Source organism: Glandiceps talaboti, chromosome 6 (genome assembly GCF_964340395.1).
Source record: "Glandiceps talaboti chromosome 6, keGlaTala1.1, whole genome shotgun sequence".
NCBI lineage: Eukaryota > Metazoa > Hemichordata > Enteropneusta > Spengelidae > Glandiceps > Glandiceps talaboti.
In genome coordinates, this window is record NC_135554.1 from 9,210,136 (window position 1) to 9,233,917 (window position 23,782).

At 37.0% G+C, this 23,782-nt stretch overlaps 1 protein-coding gene and 1 long non-coding RNA gene across 2 annotated transcripts in view; both read left to right on the forward strand.

The window, feature by feature from the left end:
- Positions 1-2,216, forward strand: LOC144436311 (uncharacterized). Its single transcript, XR_013480948.1, has 3 exons — positions 1-18; positions 1,839-1,937; positions 2,183-2,216. It is a non-coding gene; the product is annotated as an uncharacterized LOC144436311 (long non-coding RNA).
- A 2,619-nt stretch (positions 2,217-4,835) lies between these two features.
- The window catches only part of LOC144436932 (E3 ubiquitin-protein ligase rnf213-alpha-like), a 55,132-nt gene continuing 36,185 nt past the window's right edge, over positions 4,836-23,782 (forward strand). Inside the window, exons 1-18 of the mRNA XM_078125800.1 lie at positions 4,836-5,309; positions 5,911-6,067; positions 7,117-7,334; positions 8,244-8,546; positions 9,117-9,940; positions 10,262-10,380; positions 10,654-10,743; positions 10,988-11,097; positions 11,478-11,616; positions 12,059-12,236; positions 13,022-13,268; positions 18,673-18,801; positions 19,747-19,852; positions 20,172-20,346; positions 20,960-21,134; positions 21,406-21,509; positions 22,827-23,027; positions 23,229-23,408. Coding sequence (XP_077981926.1) covers positions 4,944-5,309; positions 5,911-6,067; positions 7,117-7,334; positions 8,244-8,546; positions 9,117-9,940; positions 10,262-10,380; positions 10,654-10,743; positions 10,988-11,097; positions 11,478-11,616; positions 12,059-12,236; positions 13,022-13,268; positions 18,673-18,801; positions 19,747-19,852; positions 20,172-20,346; positions 20,960-21,134; positions 21,406-21,509; positions 22,827-23,027; positions 23,229-23,408 — 3,821 coding nt within the window. The 5' untranslated portion in view covers positions 4,836-4,943. The remainder of the gene's footprint in view (positions 5,310-5,910; positions 6,068-7,116; positions 7,335-8,243; positions 8,547-9,116; positions 9,941-10,261; positions 10,381-10,653; positions 10,744-10,987; positions 11,098-11,477; positions 11,617-12,058; positions 12,237-13,021; positions 13,269-18,672; positions 18,802-19,746; positions 19,853-20,171; positions 20,347-20,959; positions 21,135-21,405; positions 21,510-22,826; positions 23,028-23,228; positions 23,409-23,782) is intronic.

Genomic DNA, 23,782 nt, shown 5'->3' on the forward strand with positions numbered 1-23,782 from the left:
TTGCTGGATAAAATCAAGGTATGACACATGCACACATACACGTGCGGACGTTTATACATAAATTATTGCAAACATACATACATACATACATACATACATACATACATACACACATACACACACACACACACATACATACATACATACATACATACATACATACATACATACATACATACATACATACATACATACATGTACATACATACACACATGTATACACACATACACACATGTATACATACATACATACATACATACATACATACATACATACATACATACATACACACATACGTACGTACGTACATACATACATACATACATGTACACACATACCCACATGTATACGTATGTACATATATACATACATACATACATACATACATACATACATACATACATACATACACACATACGTACGTACGTACGTACATACATACATACATGTACACACATACCCACATGTATACGTATGTACATACATACATACATACATACATACATGTACACACATACACATACATACATACATACATACATACCTACATACGCACGCACGCACGTACGCATGCATACATACATACATACATACATACATACATGTACACACATACCCACATGTATACGTATGTACATACATACATACATACATACATACATACATACATACATACATACATACATACATGCCTGTGTGCCTGCCTGCCTGCCTGCACGCACGCACGCACGCACGCACCCACACATCTCTTTGTAGTTCTCCGTTCTTTACATATTCATATTCATATACATACATACATACATACATACATACATACATACATACATACATACATTGTTACGAACCGAAAATTTAGAGAAGTCAAATAGCGCCCAATTAAATACTTTCCCCACAACTTCCAGTCGAAACAACATACGGTCAAACACAGGACACTACACAGCATTACACTTAACAACTATCTTATTTAATTCCGTTGTAATGAAACAAAATATACTATAATAATAAGTCTTGAAAGTGTACATGTATTACAGGGTTTACAAACTTATAAACTAAAAGGGTTCCAAATGTTCTATATATCAAAATGTTCCGTTATCAAACTTGACTGGCGACTTGACTCGCGACTTTTAGTCTTACCGGTGGTGCACACAAACTGTTACCGAGTACAGAGCCCAGGACGGCGAGTTCGTTGAGTGTTGAAGGCGGCTACGTGGGACAAACTTCTACTCACGGTTCCTCCGTTGTACCGAACGGTCCTCGAAGTATTTATCTCCAAACTTTGACGTCAATGTCCGCACCATTTATATCATACGTCAGGGTCCGCTTACTCTCAGCAATGTCCAACTTTACAGGAGAACGACTCTTCTCCGGACAGCTACAGTGAAGACGGGCCTCCCTTGACGAAACCACTGAGAAAACTTCAGGAACGAGCCGTGGACTGCCTCAACTCCCACCAATTGTAGAACAGCCGTGGACTGCCTTAACTCCCACCAATTATAGAAAAGCCGTGGACTGCCTTAACTCCCACCAATTGTGGAACAGCCGTGGACTGCCTTAACTCCCACCAATTGTGGAACAGCCGACGTGGCACTGTATTCCTCGCTATTTAAAGACCATGTTAATTAACAGTAGGTGAATACACCTGGCCATTAAAATAATGCATAACAAATAAGACAGGTGGTTTAGGAACCAACCAATAAATACTCTCTATCATCACAACATACATACATACATACATACATACATACATACATACATACATACATACATACATACATACATACATACATTCATAAATAATATCAAACTTTTCAATGTTATTGTCCTTCATACTTTTCAGGTATGGTCAATTCTGTTGGGAATGAAGTTGTACGACAGAGGTATTCTGAACACTTGGGAAACAGCAATACAAACGATTAGTAACAAAATCATCACAAAGGTAAAGAATATTTATACTGTACTTCTAATAGAATCTGAAGACAGTTACTTTTTACACATATCTCTTGCGTCAAAGTATAGAAACAGTATGTTTGTTTCCAAGATGAGCATTTTAACTCCTTGTAAGATTAGCGTACCCTTGATTCAAACTATGTCCCTTGCGATGAGTTGACATGATTAGCAGTACTGTCTTGAACAAGGAAACGCGTTACAGATTTAATCACACTTTGTCGTTTTTATTTTCAGGAAAAGCAAGATTCGTTACTAGATATTTACTTGAAAGAAATTGGTATTGATAGTTGTACGATGCATCCGTCACTCCAAGAAAATGTCAAAAAAATTGTGTAATTGTGTTTGAATATATTGATAGCGGAAAAATAGTAAGTATTGACTATTTCGTCTGATGTAATAGTCATCATTGATAATGTTATCGAGGTAGATTAGCTGAGTTAGATGGAGATGGTGATTTGTTGATTTATGTTGCGGGAGGTTAACTTTAGGAAGAGGACCGACATGTCCCTCCCTCCCTCCCTCTCTCTCTCTCTCTCTCTCTCTCTCTCTCTCTCTCTCTCTCTCTCTCTCTCTCTCTCTCTCTCTCTCTCTCTCTCTCTCTCTCTCTCTCTCTCTCTCTCTCTCTCTCTCTCTCTCTCTCTCTCTCTCTCTCTCTCTCTCTCTCTCTCTCTCTCTCTCTCTCTCTCTCTCTCTCTCTCTCTCTCTCTCTCTCTCTCTCTCTCTCTCTCTCTCTCTCCCTATTAAAAGAGACAATAAGTTAGATGAATGCACAGGAGAATTAAACTATGAATAGGCTGAGGTTCCGGAACTTTAATTTGCACTCCTGATTTCGCACCCACTACACAATTATAATATATTACACAGAACACTTTATCATGTGTGTTAGTAAAATTGTTTTCAATATTGATGTGTTTGCATTTTACCCTGTATTGCGCATTACCAAATGAACTATCACTATATGTAATCGTGACTAATCATTTTAATTCATCTCACATTGTTTTTTGTCGACATTTGTAGGATGTTAGTCGATTTCTGCAGACATACCTTTCGAAAGCAAACAAAAGTGATGAATATGCGTTGAACCTTGCTGTTATTATAGAGAGAATCATGACTTGTTCGTGGCCTGACGAATACACATTTTCCTCAGAAAGAAAGGTGCTTGTGTTTCTACAGGATAAACAAATATGGGTAGAATTGTTAAAGTGCAAGAGTAAGTACACTTTCTAATTTAAATGAATTTACAATCATTTGTTTTCCTAAACGAGTTAACAAATAATGTGTTGTTAAATGCATCATCTAGAGAAATGTAATAAATGAAACCGATCTTACCATAGACTTGCAACATAATGGTCATAAAATAATTTGCCTCGAGTATTGTTCGTGTAAATGAAATATCGATATGTAATAAAACTTATTAAATAAAACTTCGTAGGACAGCTACTAAAATTTGATAACATGAATTCTCACCTAGATATCCATCTTTAAATTCAAACGTGGTCTATGTATTAACCATATCTTTACGATGCTCGCGCCAATTTTACCTAGACCTGCAGCAAATGTCAAATGTCATAGTGGAAGGATGGACTAGTACATGGACAGACATACGAAGCCATCTCGTCAGCTCTCCCAACATGTTGTTCTAAAAGTTAGTTGAGAATTAACAATTCTTTCCAATTTCTTATAGATGAGAAGAAATTACTGCCAGCGTACCTGTCACGCAACGCTAGCCAAATACTTGCAAGAATACAATTGCTCCTTGAAGATATTTGTATAAAGCTACTATCAGGGGAAGTAGAAATACTACTCATAAAATATATCGTCGACAAGGAGAGCGAATTTTTCAGCATAATACATCGTGGAAGTGTTCTAGTCTCCCCGAGTGATGGAAACAAATATCTAACGATGTCGAATGTTAGAAAGTGTTTACAAGTGAGGAAGAGGGAAAGCAAGGTATTGGGAACACTCAAGGAATCCATGGATTTTTGTCTTTGGTCTATTAAATCGCTTCAATGCAAAGGTCAGTTACATTTGAACAAATCATTGTATGTAATAAAGGTTGATTTAAATCATTGGCCTACATTGACAATACCTTGTGAAATGATTTAACCAATAGAGGGAACCACTCATACGTTGCAAAAGGCGTCGAAAACAAACCTTTTCTTGCATATCATGAACTCTTTGTAGTATTTATGTGCCGCAACAAAGCTCTTTAACATCATGTCGCCATTTAGCTAAAGGGAAGTGTGAGGGGAGACGCTCTTCTAAGACTCATTTAATTGACAATGACTTATGACCAATGAATTGAATGACCAATCACTTAGTTGTTGTATTAACATACCACCGATAGATCGTATATGATCGTCAATAAAAATGCTCTAATACATTTCTCTTTCGACAAAACTTCTCGTGAAAAGTATAAATCTACTTTAATGTCTAGTTAGAGTAAATGTCCGCGAGCAAACACGTATTGGCAAATGTTTCCAAAGAGATAGAGTTGTGTTGTTGAATTATGAACTCTTTTACCGTATGTTTGAAAATAGCATTGTTCCGTACGTAGCTATAGATCTTATATTTAGTTATCTTATATTTCAAAGTGTATCAATGTACACATACGCAATTGTATTCCTTATATTCAAACCTAGCTAGTCGCAGAGTTGGACTATTGGAAAGCCCTTTCACAATGTTTTGTCTAAATAGCCTTGATTTTCACTTAGGAGGTGGTAATTCCCATGTCGTATTCATTCATAATCATCAATTGACTTCTTTCTCTTTAGTTGATCTTTCAATCATACATGGAACGGTTGCTCAACTTAAGGGCGATGAAGCGCTTCTGTCAAAGTACTGTGAGACGAAACGCATAGAAGATATTCTTGAGAGTCAGTTCAATGTAGACCGTTACAAACCGAGTATTGATCCATCTGTTTCGAAGCTGAAAAGCATCAGTGATAATTTGAAGTCCATTCCTTGGGGTGATATTGTTACTAACATATTTCGCATGGAAGAGTCAACTATGGGCATGGAGGAGATAACTTTGGATGACATAGAGCAGAAACTCTTGCCGAATGTCAAGGCTAGACTAAAGACGATCAAAGGAGAGATAGAAAATCAAACAATGTCTCTTCAGGACGTAGAGCACTTCTTCGGACAATACAAAGATGATAAAGAAAAGTTGGAAACGGAGTTGAGGAAAATCATCACAAAACCAAATACGAACCAAGACTCTGTCGTGAAATTTGTAAAGACCCTTGACAGATATTTCACACTTGAACAGGTATATGAATCCGCGAAGACGATCGATGAGTGCAAACAAAGATTGGAATTAACCGGAAACTTTACATCTATTGAAATCATTTTAAAACTGGTAAGTTTATTAGTGGGATATATTAATGCAGCGCATTAAATGAACGTATGAGCAGGAAATGATGAACCGATGTCTCAGCAGCTTAAAAGAATTCATGGGAATATATCGATGAACCGTTAGTATTAGTTTAAGTACTTATAAAGATACACACGAATATTGATACCCCATTTCCACAGAAGTTGGTCTAATTTTGTTTCTTAACCGTTCCTTTTTGTTTCACTTCAATAACCTCACAATATGTGTAATCCAATAATAAATTGATTTCATTTTAATAGGTATGTTAAATAATAGAGTAATATTATCACATTTCACTAGCGAACGAGGCCAGTTCCAGTAACAGCATGATCCTACCCACTTCGTTATTTGATGACGATCCGATAATGTACGGTTGATCATTATATACTCATTTGTTAAATGAAATAAAATCAATGAAAACTAAAACAAAGGAAGCAGCAATTGAATGATGTATAATACCCGTATGTAATTTCAAAAGTTATAATTCAAATATCAAAATCAAGCATGTTACAAGTGGTTAGTATATTTAAGTGTTTATAATGTGTTTTGTAATCTGACGTGCTTTAACTATATTCTTTATCAACAGACAGATGATTTGGAGCAAGAGACTCTTCAAGCTATCACAAAACCCGTTATTAAGGCTATAACACATTTGGAAAGTGTCACTGAATCGCAGATTGAATGCCTTGCAACATTCTTGAATTGTTCTAAGATCGTAGACTGGACAAAAAACTTCCTTAAAGGTAAGCAGCACATGTCAGTTTTACGATATTTTTTTGTTTGGATCCGTTGGACTGGGATGGGTTGGGGGAGATCTAGAATAGCTCAGAGACTTCTCTCCCTAGAAGCCCTGGAGGGTTTTTACTCTGAAAAGTCAATTTTGAGACTATTCAGACACTTTAAGACAATGATGTCCAAGCTTTAGAAGACAACAACATGTAGAAAGCAACTACATAGGGTTGAAATATTTTTGAAATAAAGTTTAATAGCATCTTGACAGTAAGAGGTAGGGGGGGAGCTTGACACTGGGATATGTCAATCTGTTGTGGGGTCCTAGGGGTCTCCCCTAGAAGCCCCGGAGGTTTTTTACACTTAAAGCCAATTTTCGTATCAAGACAAGCATTCTAATTACTCGTTAATTAATGTTATGCCTTTTCAGGTCGACAGGCATTATCAAACTGTCCTTTTATTACTTGCTTTACTCATAAGTAATTAGAACCCTTTGACGGGATACAATAACTAACTAGTACGACTGTCTCATAGTAAATTTTTTTGTTGATTTAAAATAAAACATAAATGCCCATTTCTCATGTATATGGCTACTTTAGTCAAATTCCAACATATTTTGTTCTGATCACAACAACGTATGTTGCTATCATTATCACGGCGGCAATATTTGTCTAGTTCATAACGTTCAGAAACAATAATACATAGAGGCCCTATTCACGTGTCTACCCCATATCATCAACCATGAACATTCTTCTGATAAGACGTGACCTTGAATGTTGATAATCATGATCAAATGTTAACATCAAGCCTTTCCTTGCATAACACACCAGTGGTTGAATGTGACTGATTTCTTTCAAACCTTGTACAAATCGATCAAAATAACGTATAGTATGGAATACTTTGAAAGCTTTATTTTCTATAGTTATTGAGCACATCTGCCCAAGTAAATTACTGTTTGTACTCTAGAGTGGCCATGATAGGGCTGATATTACGATAGATGGTCTTACCTTTGTTTTATTTTAAAGGATTTACGAATATCTAAATTGTTTTCATCTTCAAACAGACCCAAGCCAGCTAAATAACTTTGCCACAATATCGCTTGGTGCAGTAGGTGGAGATCCTGTCGATATGGCGAAAATAACCGTATTTCAATCAGCAATAAATGGGTATGCGCCACTTATCTATGGACTAACCGCAGAAGATGGCTGGGAAGCATTCATTGAGAAATGTCAACGTACATGGGAGTCCCTAGGCAAAGATGAGATGTTGCCCAAAAGCTTGGTACGTTAGTAAGATGTACATGAACTTAGATATTCTAGTTCGATGTGGCAGATTTTACAAGTGTTTCATGACATTACCTTTGTTCTGCACCTTTAAGCTTACTCGCCCTATACCGTAAACATTGGAAGTCCCCAAAATGTACACTACAAGATAATAGAAATCATCAGTAACACAATCCCAGTGTGACTACAATCTAAACAAAATCATCAATTCAACAGCTCAGATCAATGTATAGCAACAATGGGTAATAACTCAAAGATCGGTTTCCGCTAACGTAACTTGACAGATTTAACTGCATTTATAGTGAGAACCTGCAGTATCCTGAATTGAGTCAGATTTATTGGGATCATTTTAGTTTCGATGGTTTTCAAACTACGAGATAGTAATAAGTAAACGTTGCAGTTTGTTCTTGAACATATGCAAGGATAGTATTACCTGTTAGGATTTCTACAAAGACACAGAACTAATTTTAAATTTAATGAAGACAAATTAAAACCAATGGCATGCGCGTTGTAGCACAACTGGTGATATTTGAATACTATTAGTGCCGAAACAATATGGCATGCTCAGTTTGACACAAATTCACCAAAGTACAGACTAGTTTGGTAAGTTGTTTTAAGTTTGAGTATCAACATTATTTGTAGATAGGATGATGGGAGCTGAGTTAAGATCGACTTCTCAAGAAGTGTCATATCTCGACGTTTCAGACGATTGCATTATTTAAAAGAAAGATACAATGTCTCGCAATATTTACCAAATTGATGTTTATGTTAGCTTTATTTCATTCAACAAATCATAAATAACCTGTGAAATAAAAATAATAATAGTAAAACGTCCTTGTACCTGCAATAATTCATGTCAAGACTTTGAATGTGGAAAAGTCATTTGATAAATTTTGTTTATTTTCAGGTTGATAGTGAGGCAATACTTGATTGGCTACGAAACTTGACTAGTATCCATGGAACAACAGGTGTTCAGTACATCGACGAAATGAAAGCCATCAATGCCAAAGGATATTATCAGGTTGGTGACATCGGTGGTAAACAAGTTGGAGTAGATGGAACAATCCAAATGGTACTTAATAAAGATGACCTGAGTACTAATATGAAGCAACGCTGGACGTATAATGATATAAAAGACTTGAGAAGTAAGCTTCTCCTAGTCTGTGGAAAGGACACAGAAAACGTCGAAGGATTTGACCGATTCTTACAGGTAAGCGATGACAATGATAAATGGCCAGAGTAAGTTAGCAAACAGGATTGTGATTGGTCACACGGTATGATCGTCATCTTTGAACCATTCCTCTGATCGATGTAAGATTTCAATCATAGCAAACAAAAAAAATGACAGGACTTTGAAACAGTTCTTTAATCATTATCCTCTCACTGTCACGTTGCAAATATGCCAAGGTTTATTCGTAGTTCAATAAGAATAATTCTTGAGTAAGATACATGACACACTTGGTATGGAAGACGCAATTTCTGTACTTGTCATGGTAAGTAGTTTATCTCTTGAAAAAATGTAATTGAATTTTATATACTTTGCAGTCATCTAATCACCCCGATAGATCGTATACAAACATGATAAGTAAATGTATATCATTTCTTGAAATTGTAATTACTGTTATTCATGTAAACATGAATTATTAATAACTTTATTATACAGACAGTGGATAAGTATACTTTATGAGTTCATACTAGGAAGTTTAGATACATCTGAAATAGATTTTGTAAAACTACACAATCGTCTCTAAACTTACATCCTTTCTTATTTGCGATGCAGATATTGGAACATGTGACGCATTTGGCCAACGCTTGGGAGAAACTCGTATCTGCTGGCGATTTATTTTTCCTCAACATGCAGACCGAGATTTTCGGTACGGAATGCATACATAGTGGAAACTATTCCATCGGTATAAAAACAGGGAGGAAAATGGAAGATTTCACTGGTCAAGGCGATCCAAAAAGTCATCTGTCAGAGCTGTGTAGCTTCATGGAAAACTGTGTGGAAAGATGGAAGTGTACAATCGAGAAATCAAGGCGTGAATATCCCATTCTTAATCATTTTACCATCCAGCAACTGAATGTAATTCGAAAACAAGTTGCATGTTTCGTTCCAGGCTATTGTGGAGAAGCAACCCCTGACAATGACCTGTTCACATTGTTAAATGTAGCTGGCATAGACAGTAACGAACCAACATTGGCAAATACTGTTCACGATTGTTACGGAGAGTTGAGCAGAGGTGAGGTCATCTCTAAAAGGATGGATATATGTTCTGTTCCGGGTAACTTGGGAGCGTTCAAAACGTTCATGATGGAGGTGATACAATACGATGGAGTAAATGATAAGATAGCCAAAGCCGCTTTCCAAGCTTGTAAAGGAGACGTCGAAAACGGTACAGCATGGTGTATCACACACACGGATAGCAGTGCGGAAGCAGAAGTTGAGCGTGAATACACCAACTTTACACAAAGTAATTATGCTGATATTGGCGATGTGTCACGTGGTTCCGTATTAGAAGACGCCGTTCAGGGATTAGACTCAAGAGGAAGACGGGAACGACGAAGAGACTCTGGTGAGGACCAAAACAATGAAGAGTACACCAGGTAAATGGACAACTTTATATTGTATTCATATTATTCCCTTTGGTAATTTCTAGCTTACATCCTTAATACACCACCAACAAACGCATATACAGTGAGGAATACTTATTTTACTCTCTAAAATATTGTGCCAAGCAACTTAAAATTCAGACCTGTAACTTTTGGTTGTTGCATCGTAGTTTGAAATACACTATCCAAAGCCATCTTAGTTTGCATTAAATTTACCATTCTACACAATAAAGGTTAATATAGTCTATTCAGTGAATATGTAAACACACAGACTGATTGCATCATCACTGACAAGTGTATATGTTCTTCTTATAGTGTTGCCGTTCGACAGCTTGAATCTGCTTGGGCAAAGTATCAAGAAAATCAAACCTTTGGAGAACATACCCATGTTAGCGTTGGCTTTGTTGGACTGGTGTTAGACAGACTATTCGAAGGTATTTCATTGAACTGAAAGTACAGTTCTGCCACGTAATTCTACGAAAATCTGTCTGTCTGTCTGTCTGTCTGTCTGTCTGTCTATCTGTCTGTCTGTCTGTCTGTCTGTCTGTCTGTCTGTCTGTCTGTCTGTCCGTCCGTCCGTCCGTCCGTCCGTCCGTCCGTCCGTCCGTCTGTCTGTCTGTCTGTCTGTCTGTCTGTCTGTCTGCTGTCTGTCTCGCACACATATATGTGTCTTACCATTAATTTATGCATGTACCTATTTATTACAGAGTCTAAAACGACATGCCAACTTCCAAAAGCCCTGGAGTATATACATGTGGTAGAGAAGGGGAAACCCAATCTCTTCTTAGTTCCAGAGCGTAAGTACTTCGAACTGTATAATTTCAGTTTTCAGTTTTGATATTTTCTAAAAGAAAACAGTCTGCGAATGTATGCCGTGGACATAGATAAGACCCACGAGGAGTTAACTATAACCGTAAGGAATAGTTGAGCTCAAAGTATTGAAATGTTTGGGGTTTGACCAACTTTGTTACGAGATTTTCGTTTTTAATAACGTTTAAATGTACATTATGTTTCTCTAAACCATACCCTTTCTTCTCCTAGGTGAAATCTTAAAAGCCTGCCTGTCGCTATATCCAGTGATAAATAATAGGATACTGATGCCAAACTCGGGTGATGTTCTGCTGTGTTCAGACAAAACAACTAAAGAAGAGGTACGTATACATTTTTGGTTATAGCAGTTCATACAAAACAGGATAAGTATTTGATGACCGCACACTACGAGGTCAATCTGGAAAACGTTGCTATGAAAAAGAAGTTTTGCAATAGACACAAACAACCAAATGCAACCCCCACCCACCCACCCTCCCGCTCGCTCACTCACTCACTCACTCACTCACTCACTCACTCACTCACTCACTCACTCACTCACTCACTCACTCACTCACTCACCCACCCACCCAACCAACCATCCAACCAACCAACCAACCAACCAACCAACCAATCAATCAATCAATCACACCCATCTATCGATCCCATATATCAATCAATGAAAATCATGATATTATATTAGGATTCCTTTGTCCTGTCACAGATTGACCTATTTATGAATCGTGTCTTCACCATACATACATCAGAGAGATTATTCTGCATGCTGTTCCCTCATCGGTTAGATTATTCAATGACAAGGTCTGTCAAGGAAGCATTTCAAAGTCTGTCTCAAGGAAATACTGGTTAGTAATTTTATGAACTGATTTTTAGCAATGCTATGACACATTGTTTATCCACATAGATTTCGGAAATTGGGATATAGTCGCCAATTGTGCAGTGGCGTGGTGTCATAGCATTATAGCAGGATGGCACCGGAATATAGGGGAAACTCTGCGTTGCTATATAGTTATGTCGAATTGAGTATCACCATATATTCTCATTACATACATTATGTGACTGACATTCAACTAAAAACAACAGGTCCTGAGCGAGTTCGAACTTATGCTACAGTGGTAACAACGTGACTTATCCACTCTACCGCCACCAACTCGGACAACTCAAAACGTCCATTGATTCCGAATAATCTTTGCTACGCATATGGTCATTGAATCTAAAAATGGTATTAATTTTTGCATTTTTGAAAGTTGTTCTTACTAATGTAAACTGTATCTTTATTTATTACAGCATATCACCTAAGTATAATAAGTGCCCAGGAGTCAGAGTTTCATGATATTGTCACAACCTTTGAAAGTCACAGGAAAAATATCCCGCGATTGTATGAAGATGGTCAGTTGAGAGACTTTCTTTCAAACTTAAAGTATGAGGATGGACTGGCATCTGCAGCTTGGGTAGATGAAGATAAGTATGTAATGCATTAATATGGAAGTTTTCAGAGACGACACACCAAACTAAGTGTAAGGTTGATTTGTCTGTATATCAACGACAACAAACTGAAAATGTCTTTTAAAATACTGAAACTTAATCATACAAAATGCAAGTTTGTTCATTGCGTTCACGTAGCTATGATGTGTTTGCTTTGCATGTTTGAAAACAAGACAATTCGTGTAATTTTATTACACACCAAATCTGTCTTTGATATGTATGAACAGTTTGAATTTACGTAATTGCACAAGAAGCGCGGACGTAGAAACGTAGCAAATAAATCATTAAACCGCATTTCTCTATGACATAGTACATACGAGAAGACATGTTTTGAAAATAGAACTCGAATGTAAGAATCAGGTTGAATAATCCCAACGATCTCATATTAATGCCATGTGTTATGGTACTGTTGACAGGATCTTCAGATGGCCAGCATTAATATTTTGCAGAGCATTTCCAACTCCATCTTTATTCTGAACTTATTCCTAATGCTATTATTAATGTCAACGATTTTTATCATCTTGATGTGATGTGATGAAACGTTTACGTTCGATATTGTATCGGTTACCCACAGTCCTCTGATTTCCACCAGCCACAGAAGTCAGAGGGGTCTGGGTAACCGATACTAAATTCGATACCTTAAGTTGAAATTCACCAAAATATATTTGATTCGAATGACGTCATAGTTTAGCATTTGTACTGTGTTCATGAACATCGATAGTCATAGTTCTACTAATTTTTTAATATATTGTTATATTCTATTAGGATGTGTGCAAGAATAGTCAAATCATCCGAAGCTGGAAACGGAAAGTCCCTGTTCATCAAACGTCTGTTTGAACGTTTAGAGTGCAAATCTGAGCCCTTGGAAGGCGTTACAGCTGGTGCCGCTGTCATAAAAATACCGGTGCATGGTAAAACCTTGGAGTCGGAGGTCATAGCTGAGACTCTACTCAAGACCAAGAGAGAAATACATGCCGAATCAGTCATCTACCATATTGACGTTTATCCTTCGGTATGTGAATATCCTTTGTATGTGAATATATGTGAATATAATGCATATATAATATAAATATATATATATATATATATATATATATATATATATATATATATATATATATATATATATATATATATATATATATATATATATATATATAGTTTTGGTAGTACTGGAACTCTTTCTTGGTTGTAACTCGGAGTTTCACGCATAGTGCGATCATCAGACAACTCTGAGGCCTACTCTCTGGGTGTGCTGTATATATAGAGTGTAGGCAATCGAAATACCGTCACCATTGTCTGTGTCGGTGGGTTGGTGTTGTATGTGTAGAGGTGTTGGTTATTCTTGTGTGAGTTATTGGGTGCGGACAAGTAAGTGTTGGCGGGTTGTTACATGTTGGGCTTTGATGTTCCGTTAGTTAACGGGTTTAGTTTAGGTGATAGATGCTCTATTGAAGTTGGACAAATAAAACTTATTCTCGTGTCGGCATTTGGATATCAACTCAGTTCTTTTGTTTAGTGTGGAGCTTTTGTCTGCTTTAATAATAGTTAGTTTTTCGGTTAAACACAGGTTGCATCGTTTTGTTTTATTGGTGTATGCTTGGGCTGTCTTGCTGATGGACCAGGATACGGAAAAGGGCTCGTTGTTTCTTTTCAGTTTCCAAATGTGTTTTGATAGTTCTGTGCTGTTTTCGTGTTTTTCATGTTTGAATGAGTGTTTGTGGTTGGCGTATCTCTGTTTGAAATTGTTCTCTGTTAGACCGATATATACTTTTGTTTGTTTTCCGTGGACGGTGGCTTGGTATACGATGTTTTCCATTTGGCATTCGCCGTTCAAAGGACAGGTGTCTTTCTGTCTGCAATTACAAGGTTTTTGAGTGGGTTTAGTTTCGCTGTTGGAGATGGTGGCGTTATGCGCTTTGATTATGGTAGCCATGTTTGGCATGCAGCTATAACTGACTTTGACATTGTTTCTGTTGAATATTTTGTGTAACTTGGAGTCTGCTGGGAAATGTTTTGTGATTAGGTTGAGGAATCGTTTGCCTACAATGGTGGCTACGTTTTGCTGTATGGTGGGTTAAACCAGATGGTGTTTCTATTTCGGTTTTTCTTGTTTTTCTGCGTCGGGGTGCTGGTGTACGCGATGTTCTCTTTGTGGCTGCTGGTTTTTAGTGCATTTTGGTACAGTGGGGCTGCCTGGTTGAAGATGTGTTCGTCGGATGATATGTCGGAAATTCTACGGCCGATGGCTGACGATATGTTCTTGATGATGCTGGGTGGGTGGTTAGACTGCGTGTGTATGTACATGGGGTTGTCATTGGGTTTTCTGTAAGGGTAATATTTACCGTTGTTGAGGTTGAGTGTTATGTCTAGACAGTTGACGTTTTTCAGATTGGTGAGTATGGTTATTTATGGGGGCTTTGAAGGTTTTAGTTATGTCTTTTCTGATACTTTCTGATTTACTTCCGGTGATGTTCTTGAAGGCGGCGAGTCCGTCGTCCCTATAGAGACCTATGTTTTCTTTACCATATTGTTTGGCTAATTTGTGTAGCATGAATATTCTGACCAGTTCGCATATTTCGGCCCCGTCGTTGCTTCCCATTGTGACGTCAAATGACCCATTACTATTCTTTTTTACCCATGGTTTGGTTTTATCAAAGAGGAGAGATTTCCGCGCGTGCATGATAATTTGTTTGTCTTCATCTGATATGGTGGTGTATGGGCCGGCAAATTTGAGGGATTCTAATAACAATTTTTCGGTTATGAATGGGTAAAAGTCGCATATGTCGAAGCAGGCGAAAGTGTGTTAGTTTTTGTCCTCTAAGTTCTTGAACCATTCTATGACTAACATAGAATTTTTCCATTGGTTACAACCAAGAAAGAGTTACAACCAAGAAAGAGTTCCAGTACTACCAAAACTATTACGCTCTGCCACTGCGGTATAGAGCACTGTCTTAGCAGATTGATACTCACCGAGTTACATACGCCCCTCCTACAATTCAAGTCGAGCACTCTACTCAACCAGCTACCAGACCCAGAATGGAACAGCCACGAAAGGTAAACCTGAACTACTCTCTAAAGAACATTCCCCTCCCTCCTTCGAACACTGCGATGGAAGGCATTCTTTTTTCTCAAAAAACAATTAGGCGAAAACGATAGCACCACTACAAAAACAAATTTCGGTTTCAATAGCAAAAGATGCCCGCACAAATCGACGAAGTTCGACCATTCGAGAATGATATGTTAAAACTCATAGAAGACATCAAATTCCGCAAAATCAATGACCCGTTCCAAACCACACTTAGAAACGATGTTAGAAAAATCAAAACTCCCGCGAAATGATCATCCCAGCCGATAAAACCAGAAACCTGTACCTCCTTCAAAAAGATCAATACAACAAACTCCTTAGAGATAATATAACCAAACACTACAAACCCGCCAGCGATAGAGCCTACAACAGTATTAATGCAGAAGCAAAAAGTATAGCACAAAAACTCAATTTAGACGATAGGACTGAAATACTCGCCAAGAAAGAAGCTTTTATAACGTTAAAAGACCATAAAGACAATTTCGAACACAGTTTACCTTGCAGACTAATCAACCCCGCAAAAAGCGAGATAGGCATTATTAGCAAAAAAATACTTGACACCATCCTCCAAAACATAAGACCCATAGTCGCCGTCAACCAATGGAAACATTCTATGTCAGTCATCGAATGGTTCAAGAACTTAGAGGACAAAAACAAACACACTTTCGCCTGCTTCGACATATGCGACTTTTACCCATCCATAACCGAAAAATTGTTATTAGAATCCCTCAAATTTGCCAGCCCATACACCACCATATCAGATGAAGACAAACAAATTATCATGCACGTGCGGAAATCTCTCCTCTTTGATAAAACCAAACCATGGGTAAAGATGAATAGTAATGGGTCATTTGACGTCACAATGGGAAGCAACGACGGGGCCGAAATATGCGAACTGGTCAGAATATTCATGCTACACAAATTAGCCAAAAAATATGGTAAAGAAAACATAGGTCTCTATAGGGACGACGGACTCGCCGCCTTCAAGAACATCACCGGAAGTAAATCAGAAAGTATCAGAAAAGACATAACTGAAACCTTCAAAGCCATGGGGTTAAAAATAACCATACTCACCAATCTGAAAAACGTCATCTTTCTAGACATAACGCTCAACCTCAACAACGGTAAATATTACCGTTACAGAAAACCCAATGACAACCCCATGTACATACACACGCAGTCTAACCACCCACCCAGCATCATCAAGAACATATCGTCAGCCATCGGCCGTAGAATTTCCGACATATCATCCGACGAACACATCTTCAACCAGGCAGCCCCACTGTACCAAAATGCACTAAAAACCAGCGACCACAAAGAGAACATCGCGTACACCAGCACCCCGACGCAGAAAAACAAGACAAACAGAAATAGAAACACCATCTGGTTTAACCCACCATACAGCAAAAACGTAGCCACCAATGTAGGCAAACGATTCCTCAACCTAATCACAAAACATTTCCCAGCAGACTCCAAGTTACACAAAATATTCAACAGAAACAATGTCAAAGTCAGTTATAGCTGCATGCCAAACATGTCTACCATAATCAAAGCGCATAACGCCACCATCTCCAACAGCGAAACTAAACCCACTCAAAAACCTTGTAATTGCAGACAGAAAGACACCTGTCCTTTGAACGGCGAATGCCAAATGGAAAACATCGTATACCAAGCCACCGTCCACGGAAAACAAACAAAAGTATATATCGGTCTAACAGAGAACAACTTCAAACAGAGATACGCCAACCACAAACACTCATTCAAACATGAAAAACACGAAAACAGCACAGAACTATCAAAACACATTTGGAAACTGAAAAGAAACAACGAGCCTTTTTCCGTATCCTGGTCCATCAGCAAGACAGCCCAAGCATACACCAATAAAACAAAACGATGCAACCTGTGTTTAACCGAAAAACTAACTATTATTAAAGCAGACAAGAGCTCCACATGTACTAAACAAAAGAACTGGGTTGATATCCAAATGCCGACACGAGAATAAGTTTTATTTGTCCAACTTCAATAGAGCATCTATCACCTAAACTAAACCCGTTAACTAACGGAACATCAAAGCCCAACATGTAACAACCCGCCAACACTTACTTGTCCGCACCCAACACCTCCACACATACAACACCAACCCACCGACACAGACAATAGTGATGGTATTTCTATTGTGTACACTCTATATATACAGCACACCCAGAGAGTAGGTCTCAGAGTTGTCTGATGATCGCACTATGCGTGAAACTCCGAGTTACAACCAAGAAAGAGTTCCAGTACTACCAAAACTATTACGCTCTGCCACTGCGGTATAGAGCACTGTCTTAGCTGATTGATACTCACCGAGTTATATATATATATATATATATATATATATATATATATATATATATATATATATATATATATATATATATATATATATATATATATATATATATATTGAGGGTAGAAGAAAATCAAGTCGGGTTTTTCGTCTCTACAAGCCTGTTTCGTGAGTAAATCACTCGTCAGGAGATGTTGATGTATTGAATATACCTCGTATAAACCGTGTGGTGTAAGGCGGGATTTAACTAGGGTGTTGAGTGGTGCTTTTGTTAGTACAAACGGTGTCAATTATGTGTGCGATGGGTCAGGTGTTACACAACAATGTTTTATTTCGATTGCGACAAGAGGATACAAGTTCATTTCGTTTATTTAACGTGGATAGTTCGGGTCGGCAGATAATAGAGAACTTTTCTTTGAGGCATAAATTGCACTTCTTGCTTGCGCTATTGTAGGTTGGGTGGGATGAAAGTGGTCGCCAGGAAATGGAGTCGTCGATGTTTTTATTCTTGAGGGTCCAGATATGTTTGCTGAGTTCCGTAGAGTTCCTATGTTTAGTGTGTCGGAATGATGCTGTGTGGTTTCTGTACCTTGTCTTAAACTCGTTTTCTGTGAGCCCGATGTATGTTTCTGTAATGTCGTTGTCCTTGCGTGTGACGGCTTAAATTTTTAACAGACACAAATCTTACCACTGACTTCCTATATATATATATATATATATATATATATATATATATATATATATATATATATATATATATATATATATATATATATATATATATATATATATATATATATATATATTGGAACTATTTATTTTAAATATATACTTATACTATTTATTTTAAGTAGATTATTATCGGTGTTATGTGTGCATCCATGTTGTACAGCAGTATAACCGAACAACTGCTAAGGATAAAACTAAAACGATAAGTAAATTGCATAGGTAATGCTTAATCACTGTATGTGATGTATATATTTCCTTTGGTTTTCTTAGGTGAGGAAGGGAATTGATGAATTCCTCTTCAGCATTATCATATTACGGCAAATTGCAAACAAAGATGGACTTTTATGGAAGAGACTAGACAGTGATTTCTATGTTATTGAGATGCAAGACTATGAACAGGTAATATCAATTTACAATGACAATATGATTGACTATTTTCAGCCTGTCTTTTAAAGCCAAGAAGGAGTTGTGACGAGCTCGTTGTCTGACCAGTGGTGAATGTCAACAATTATATGTCATCCAAATTGTGATTTCTCGAGAGACCTGTATTATATTATTTATATCTTCTGGCAGACGTGCACATGTACACTGCTATGTCGTTAGTTGATTAATGTCTTGCCAACACATCCGATGTTTGAAGTGCCAATGCTGGAACTCATGATCATAGAGCATAGATCATCTGAATGTTCAAATCACAATAACCTTTTGAACAATGTGCTTATGTTGATACAAAAAGTGAAACTTTACCACAGACGGAGCGTTTACTTTGATGACGTATGAGAATCCTTGTGCAATTTTATGCATTCGAGTTTTTAACATGCTTGAAAGAAATTGGCAGGACAGGTTTGTTGAAATAACCTTCTCGGCATAGGGTTTGTCATTTGGAAGTGATTCAGTAATGTGATGAATGTAAACATGTCAGTAGGTGTTCCAATGGAAGATGATCATCTTGTTATGGATGTATTGAGTGGTCTTTGTTACATAAACACTCATAATCCAGCTTAGGGTAAAGTCATTGACTTTCCAAAAATCACTATATGGAAATAGCTGCAATATGAACTGCCATCGAACATGACTTTTTGATGTTGAGGGTACGAATTCGAAGTCGCAGATGTTCTTGGTACTCGGGTATCTCAAAGTTGGCAATCTCTCTGATAAAACACTCACAGCTGTACATTTAGGGCGATGCTTCATGTGAGGTAAACAAAGTTATGGACTTTACTGTTCTCGAATGCTTGCTCAAACCGAGGGAGTTGAAATATGAAGGTACTAACTGTGTTTTATTTTACATAACTATAATAACAATACCCATTAATTTTATATACTCTTTTACATTTTTAACAGACACAAAATGTGGCTACACCTTCTTTCCCAATGTATATGCCAGAAACGATTTGCCTTTCACCAGCAGATTTATCATGCCATTCAGAAGACTACGTTTCGTATGCAGGTAAATTAACTTATGTGTTCATGAAGTATGTTTTGATCGAATTATGGTCCAGAATCTTTGTGTGTATGTGTATGTGTGTGTGTGTGTGTGTGTGTGTGTGTGTGTGTGTGTGCTTGTGTGTGTGTATATATGTGTGTGTGTGTGTGTGTGTGTGTGAGTGTGAGTGTGTGTGCTTGTGTGTGTGTGTGTGTGTGTGTGTGTGTGTGTGTGTGTGTGTGTGTGTGTTGAAGTGTCGTCTAATTATGTTAAAATGGCTAAATGGTTGTAGAATGTACATGTTTAAAACACTTACCGATTGAAAAGTAACTTCATTCAACAGGCCACCAATATATACACTACGATGAAATGGAATTCTTCAGTGATAAATTCCGACGAGTACATCACTATTTGACATATCTTGAATCGTCAACAACGACATTCTTGAAAAAGTACAAGGCACAACAAACACATTTTGAAGCAGATGAAGCGGTTGAATTTCTAAATTTGTTAATTAGGTAGGTCATTGACACGTGTATAAAAATAGTGTTACGAAACATATTGAACTTAGAGGTATAACCATTGGTAACGAAAATGAGCTCATGACAGAAAAGTTAGTTTAGTGAATATACAACCACGTAGATAGACGACTATGAATATTTACCTACAAATGCATCGAATGTCAATATTTAAGACATCGTCACCTATTTAGCGTAAAAGTAGTTTGCTTAATGAACGACATCAACTCGGAGTTACTGTCCACTGTTTTACCCACTGCTTTGTTTTCCATAAGTGCTTATCCCTTATTTACGCACCTTTCGATCGGATGATCTTAAAATTGTCATTTTTACATCTCATTTTGTCAAATAGAGAAAAGTGATTTACTGCATGCCTTTGTTATGTCACTTTGATTATAATATACTTTTAATCGACCGTTTGCCAACTAATAAAATAATGACAGTTCCCTCTTAGACACAGAGCTTTCAATCCATAAATCTTTCTAAAACTGTCTTTTAGGGAATTATGATATTAGAACACCCAAGGATGTATATTCTAGAGCAAGTACAAAGTATACAAAGTATACATAATATCTCTCTCTAACCATTACTGTTATTTTGTATTCCAATCCAGGTGGTGTGGACTTAATAGTCCAACTTGGTCTGTATTGAATCAATTCGTCACATTTCTTAATGATCAACTGATGAGTTGGGAAACAAATTCTTTTTGTGGTCCAGAGAGTGACGCGAGACATTTGCTTCCAGGTTTTCCTGTCTTCGCCCTAAAACTGTTTGTTGCAGTAGCAAAGGTAAGTATAGTAAATTTGAAAAGTCCGCCACCCCTCCGTTTCTAGGTAATGATTAAAATTAAAACTTCTTATTTTGTAGTATATTGAATAACTTAATATGATACTATAGAATATTGTATGCACATAGAATTATTACTTTATGCTTTTATATAATAGTCACCGGACAGTATCTCAGAAAAAAAGAGGGCAAATTTTGATAACTGAAAACCCACACAAGTGTTGGATGGTAGATAAGTTACTTTCACTTTAAAGTGGTTGTGTTTCAATGCAGGACTTTGCTGTGCCAAGCTCGGACATATCTGATGAAAGTATTGGTAATTTAGAAGAGAAAATACCAGCTGATATCTGCACATCACGAAGAAAATGGGAGGAGATGTAAGATATACCTTACCTTATTGAACATACTTTTCAGTTGAACTCCATATACAATATGTGCTTTAGGGGCTGGATCAATAGTTCAATGTAGAATAAATACAAATTCTTACACTTACGACTTCGACCCGCCCCCCACCCCAACCCACCTTCTAACAAAACTGGCCAACATTGAAGATTGCTTCAAACCACACAATCAATTTCCAATCAGCATGTAGTAGTAGTAGTAGTAGTAGTAGTAGTAGTAGTAGTAGTAGTAGTAGTAGTAGTAGTAGTAGTAGTGCCAGTACGTAGTGAGTACTTGTAACAAATTCTTTTGTTGACACTTTATTTTAGTGCCATGCATTTACTATAGCAAAGATTCTCAATTTGACATTTGTAAAGAAATATATGTATTTAGTACAAAACATCTATTAAAAGTAAAACTGATTTCGTAAGATGAGATCTAAAATGACTCAAACCTCCCCCACCCCCAAAGTAAAAGAATGCACTTTTTTATCCTACATTGCACTACTGATCTCTCCCCTTAAATGTATTATTTTTAAAGAAGAAAGTGATTGATACTTTAAATAGAGTAGAGGGGGAACTAACACCGTTATAATGCCCTAACGAAATAGTTTGTGTCGAAATCAAAGACCAAATGCATCATTGGAAAATCATAAACATAAAGCATCTCAAACTTCCCTTAGGGATTTGTGAGTGTTTCAAAATATAAGCCGATACCAGTTAAATATATTGATACTTGTGAGACTTTATCTAACTAATTATTCACTGTTCGTTCATCCTACGGAAACACGTGCAAACATTTTACAAATTAACGATAAAAAATTGTTCACAAATATATAACTATTTTAAATTTAATTAGGTAAATTCATAAACTTTTTGTAAAATGGATATTGAGTATAAGTGTTGATTCACTATATGTCACTAAATACTGTATGAATAACAAGTAAGTCTATGTTCGTTATATGTTGGGAAAGAAGCTGGGTGTACGTTTCTATGTATCTGTGTCAATTGTTGTAGATTTGTCATAAATCGTATATTCTTATTAGTTCATTTGTGAATGAATGAATGAATGAATGAATGATTGAATGAATGAATGAATGAATGAATGAGTAAATGAATGAATGAATGAATGAATGAATGAATGAATGAGTCAGTCAGTCAGTCAAGCAGTCAGGCAACCAATGAATCAATCGATCGATGAAACAATGGATGGCTGGCTGGCTGGCTGAATGGGTGCTTGGTTTGATGAATGGATTGATGGGTGGATTTTTTCAAAGTGAAGACTTAAATATAATATCAATATTTTTTTTTCAGGGCTCATCCATACATCTTTTTCAATAAAGACCAACAGACTATGACATTCCACGGCTTTAAAATAGGACCAAAAGGGATTCTGATCAGCCCTACAAACCGAAAGGTGGTTTCAGAAATAAGAATGACTCGGAGATTAAAGGAGGCACTCATGATTCAGGGCGTTAATTTCGCTCTTGATTTTGACGATGTTAACGTTCCACGGTTAGTACTTTGAAATTGTGTTAATTAGTTACACTCATGACGTTAAGGAACACACACACACACACACACACACACACACACACACACTGACAGAGTCTGGTTTTGTTAACAATAAGATATAAGACCGTGTTCAAAATTGAAGCCTGAGGTTTCGGAAAATGTAATCTGACCAATGTTAAAATGTGGCTTTTTACTTCACAGTGGCGTCAAAGTTAAGAGAATATGCATAATGCTTGGATTGACGCCTGTTGATTCTGACAAATCAAGGAAACTCACCGAGGACCAAATCATAAGAATTTACGAAGATTTCGACCCAGATAAAACATACGAACTCACAAATGACAACGTGACGAAGATGATGGGCATTCTCGTGCGTTTCAGGTAAGCAGCGAGTAAACTGTCCCGTGTAGAGTTACGTACTGCTGCATGTACAAGGCATCATATATCATTACGGGCGTATACCTTCCATAAAGGTACAATATTGATATGGACAATAATGGTAATAAATTGTAGTTATTGAAATATGCATTTTAACTATATTTATAGCTATATCTGGTATCAATAATTTCTGTCATCGTCAAAGTGTTTTCGGAAAAATGTTTACTCTTCAACTCAGCATTTTATTTTACAATTGTGAATGTCAATAGGAAGTATGAAGTATATACATGGTAACCATATTTATAAAATGCAAGTGTAGTGGTTATGGATTTACTCAAAACATCTCCTTGTGTAATGTCATTTGTAGTTGATATGCA